Source organism: Apodemus sylvaticus, chromosome 15 (genome assembly GCF_947179515.1).
Source record: "Apodemus sylvaticus chromosome 15, mApoSyl1.1, whole genome shotgun sequence".
NCBI classification, from domain to species: Eukaryota; Metazoa; Chordata; class Mammalia; order Rodentia; family Muridae; genus Apodemus; species Apodemus sylvaticus.
This window is the reverse complement of record NC_067486.1, coordinates 40114236-40118890: the sequence shown is the minus strand read 5'-3', so window position 1 is coordinate 40118890 and position 4655 is coordinate 40114236. Positions and strand designations below refer to the sequence as shown.

Here is a 4655-nt window from a genome sequence, read left to right as displayed (position 1 = left end):
TATTATGTCTTTTTTTAAAACAATATTTCACCTTTAGTAACGTATATTCCAATCTCTTATACACTTTACTTTTTCAACAGAGGCTTTGCATAATTCCATACAAATAAACCTGGAAAAAAGCTTTCAAAGCAAAATAAACAAACAGCAGGAAATAACATCTCATCACTCTTCATAGAATATACTCTCCTCCCCTCTCTCTCTTTCCATACATACATATATTTGTTCATTTTCCAATACAGTGCCTGTAGTGACTTTCAATTAGAGATATAATTTTCTACATCCTAATAAACAGGGTAGGTTTAAAAGTCTAGAACAGTTCCTAGCATTTCATCTGCTCAAACAACTGTGAACAGAACAACATAAAACTTTAATGACAGTTGTTGTGTTAGTAAGTAGCTCCTGATTGTTTTTTAAACAACTGATAAAAGCAATGACTGTCGTATTGGTGACAATAAGCTTCATGTGTAATGTAGTTGTCTCAGCTGTAACCACCTATATGCTATCATGTTAAGATGTCAAGAAGCACCCAGGTGATTTTACTAGCCAGTCCCCCCTCCCCCCACCCCCGCTTTTTTGTAATCAACCAGTTTTTTTTTTTTTTTTTTTTTTTTTTGGTATTTGCTCTTTTGCCACCATCTAATCCCAACCCAATAATTAGTTGAAAATTCTCAAACTTAATTTCTGTGCAAGTACTTATCAAATTATAAATACTGGATTTTATAAAGTAAATGGCTCACTGAACAGACTACAGGAAGAGTTTATAGCAAAACAATTAAGGGCAGAGGCTGTACCTCAGTGAGGCAGTACCAGCATTTGCCCCACACATGTCACAATCTAATTTCAATACCCACTACAGCTCCAAATGAAAATAATATAATAAATATGTTGTATGCTTATACAATTTCAAGGAAATCATGTGAGGAATGCATTAAAGGTGGTTTAAGTTAGGCAAAGACTAGTCTCTTCTGTCTTCTCGCCTTTTCCATTCTTTCTTTTCTTTCCTGTTCTGTCATCTGTCTTTCCCCTTCTCTTCTTTTTCTTCTCACCTCTTCCTTCATTCTTTCCTTCCTTCCATCCTCCCTTCCTTCTTATTTACAGTTGTATTATCTAAGATATATATATATATATATATATATATATATATATATATATATATATATATAAATTATTACCCATAATTTCTCTTATCTAAGCCTCAACATCAAACCATTCTGGCATCATTATAAAAGTATCTATTCTCATTCTTATAGCAGTTATTTAAATATAATAAGATAATCAAACAAGATGTAAAGAAATCACACAGTGCTTATTTAGTGAAGTATTCTACTCTGGCTCATTCCATTTTAAGCAAGAAGGTCAAACGAATGAACCAGAACCACCATAGAGACGTTGAATTCCCATATAGACATTCCTTGGTCTTGGTCACTGAATACCATCTGACCGATTGAATGAGCACAAGGATGATCAGAACCAAGGATCTTTTTTACTTTAGGTAGCTTAACTATCACCTTGTATTCATGAGTACTTAGCATGCTTTCATCTGTCAGTAAGTCAGTATTTCATAAAATACAGGCTATAAAGTAGAAAATGTTGACTATTGACTGAAACAATAGATCCATGACTATTGACTGAAACAATAAATCCATGAACATTTCCATTAAGTAATCACTTTAAGCTGTTCCAGCAATAAGGGCTGTCTTGTGTTGAGTCTGTGAGTATCCAAATGTCAGGTCCTTGAACTGAAAAAAGCTGTTAAATGTTTTCCATACCAGGCAGTCTAGTATAAGACATGGGGCTTAATTAAAAGTAAGACAGGTAAAATTCCATATTACTTATGTGACTATAGAGACAAAAAAAATAGTATATAAGTGTATATGATACACATGAAAAGAATAAATGTCTCATGAGTTTATAAGTGACTAAAGGTATTTATGGCAATACCTCCAAAAGACCAATGGTAAAATGTAGAAAAAAATTGCTAGGAATAAAAATAAATGTGTTATGGAAATTTTTATTTTAATATTTCTAAAATAAGTCACATAGAATATGTAATATTGTGAAAGTTTCCTTTAAGTGCAGATTGAATGTGAAAGACAATAAAATAAAATATTGTCACAGGCAGTATTTTTAGAAGAAATATTTTCTTTGTTCTTGGGAAGCTAATTTAAAGAATCTGAAAATTATAATATGGAAATTATACTTCTCTTAAAAGTATTTTTATCAAGAGATATGTTATAAAAGATATTTGTTTCACACCTAAATATTTAGCTAAACCCTACGGCAAAGTTCTTCGAATTATTGAATTAACAATAAGACTAAATTTTCTTATAAATACAAACAATTATGAAACTTTAATTCTCCTTTTTATGATTATTTTTCTTGGTAAATGTTCCTGGAAAAGCCAGATTGAGTGAGGAATATGATTATGTTGTTCACAGTTGATTCATCTAATTCTATGTAATATAAATAAAATATAAAATCATGAAACTACATGCTCAACCACTAGTTGGGAGAGAACTCACTGATAAGAACAACTTATCATCCTAGCAATGTATAACTCATATATGTTTCTTCTTCTTTTACCTTCTGTTCAAATATTATCAGTGAAAATGACAACCACAAGGCAGATTTCTGACATTTATTTTACTATAGCAAAATATAAAATTATAAATTCTTGAATATATCACTACTTGCAATATTAATACAAATATATTTTAAGTTATAAGCATGAGTTATAATTTATTACTCTACCCTTTTAAACTCATTCCAGTTCCCATTTATCTTTCTAAGATGCTCCAAGATTGTTTTATTATTATTATTGTTGTTGTTGTTGTTGTTATTTCATTGATTCTCTATATTCTTTGTTTACATTCCAAATGATTTCCCCTTTCCCGGTTCCCCCCTCCCCATAAATCCCATAAGCTCTCTTCCCTTCTTCCTTTCTCCAATCAGACACCTCCCACTTCTTTGTCCTGATAATTCCCTACATTGTTACATCAAGCCTTTCCAGGATCAGGGCCCTCTCCTTCCTTCTTCATGGGAATGATTTGATATGTGAATTGTGTCTTGGGTATTCGGAGCTTCTGGGCTAATATCCACTTATCAGTGACTGCAGTCCACGTGTGTTCTTTTGTGAATGGGTTACCTCACTTAGGATATTTTCTAGTTCCAACCATTTGCCTAAGAATTTCATGAATTTATTGTTTTTAATTGCTGAGTAGTATTCCTCCAACATTGCTTTAAACTCTCCTAACATTTGTCCTAAAATTCAACATTTCTTGGGAATATGTTTACCAAGAGACAGAGATTTAGATTTGTTTTCATCATTTTACAGATGTCAAAAATCCAAAAAGCTACATTAACTTTCTGGGCTAGGGACATTCAAGAAAATAACTTTGTATTCCTGTTTCATTGGGGACCATCTTTTACTAATCATTTCTCATAATTTCTAAGTAGTATTTCCAATTACTGCTAATAAAATTGGAATTTCCTAAAAGACACTTAGTCTGTAGAAGCTAAATGCTCATGTGCTAAGGAGCATAGTGTTTCTGGATGCACTAACTATGGGTAACAGTGCCAAATACCACTAGAAAACATGATGAAATGCTCACTGCCTTCAGAGGGAGCTTATGAGCGTCTGGTAACCTTCAAGAACATCTTCCAATCCATAATTCTAGAGATTGCCCACTCTCCTTTAGGAAGGAAGAAATGGCCTGAAACTTACCTAGAAACTATTTATTCATTTTTCTTCTCAGGGCAGCTGTTACCTCTTTGTTCCTCAGACTGTATATAAAAGGATTTAGAAAGGGAATTATTATTGTATAAAATAGAGAATACATTCTGTCCCTGTCTTCACTTGATCCAGACCCAGGACGCACATACATGAGGAAGAGGGTGCCATAGAACAGAGAGACAGAGAGCAGGTGGGCGCTGCAGGTGGAGAACGCTTTGCTTCTGCCCTTCTCAGATTTGGTTTTCAGGATGGCCAAAAGGACAGAAAAGTAGGAAACGATAATAGTCACAAAAGTAAAACCTTGTATCAAAGCCGAAAATATTAAAACCAGAAGAACATTAACTGTGGGATCAGTACAGGAAATTTTGAATAATTGCATAATTTCACAGTAGAAATAGTGTATGATGTTGGATTTGCAGAAATTTAATCTCACTAACAAACCCACATGAATTGCTGAATGTAGAAAACCTATAATATATGAAACATGTATAAATTTCATACAGAGTCTATTGGACATCATCACTGGGTAAAGCAAAGGGTTGCATATGGCCACATAGCGGTCATAGGCCATCACGGACAGTAGGAAACATTCTGTTGTTGCACTGGAACCAAAGAAATAAAACTGGGTGAAGCAATCAACCAAGAATGTTTTGTGATCCTTAGATAAAAAATTGACAAGCATCTTAGGAGTCACAGAAGATGAAGCACAGGCATCTGTAAAAGCTAAGCTTCCAAGAAACAAGTACATGGGGGTGTGGAGGTGAGGGTCCTTCCAGATGAGAGCAATCAGCCCAAGGTTGCCCACTATGGTGATGAGGTAGATGGTGAAGAAAACCAGGAAGAGTGGAACCTGCAACTCTGGACTCTCAGTGAGTCCTGTGAGGACAAACTCAGTCACCACAGTCTGGTTTTCTATTGTCAT

General features: G+C 34.0%; 1 protein-coding gene across 1 annotated transcript; it reads right to left on the bottom strand.

The window, feature by feature from the left end:
* Nucleotides 1–3731: 3731 nt before the first annotated feature.
* Nucleotides 3732–4655, bottom strand: LOC127665893 (olfactory receptor 5AC1-like). Its single transcript, XM_052158507.1, has one exon. The coding sequence runs from the start codon at nt 4653–4655 to the stop codon at nt 3732–3734; it is 924 nt and encodes a 307-aa protein (XP_052014467.1).

Coding starts and splice junctions, on each gene's coding strand:
- LOC127665893 (XM_052158507.1), bottom strand. CDS start 4,655: ATGACAATAGAAAACCAGACTGTGGTGACTGAGTTTGTCCTCACAGGA.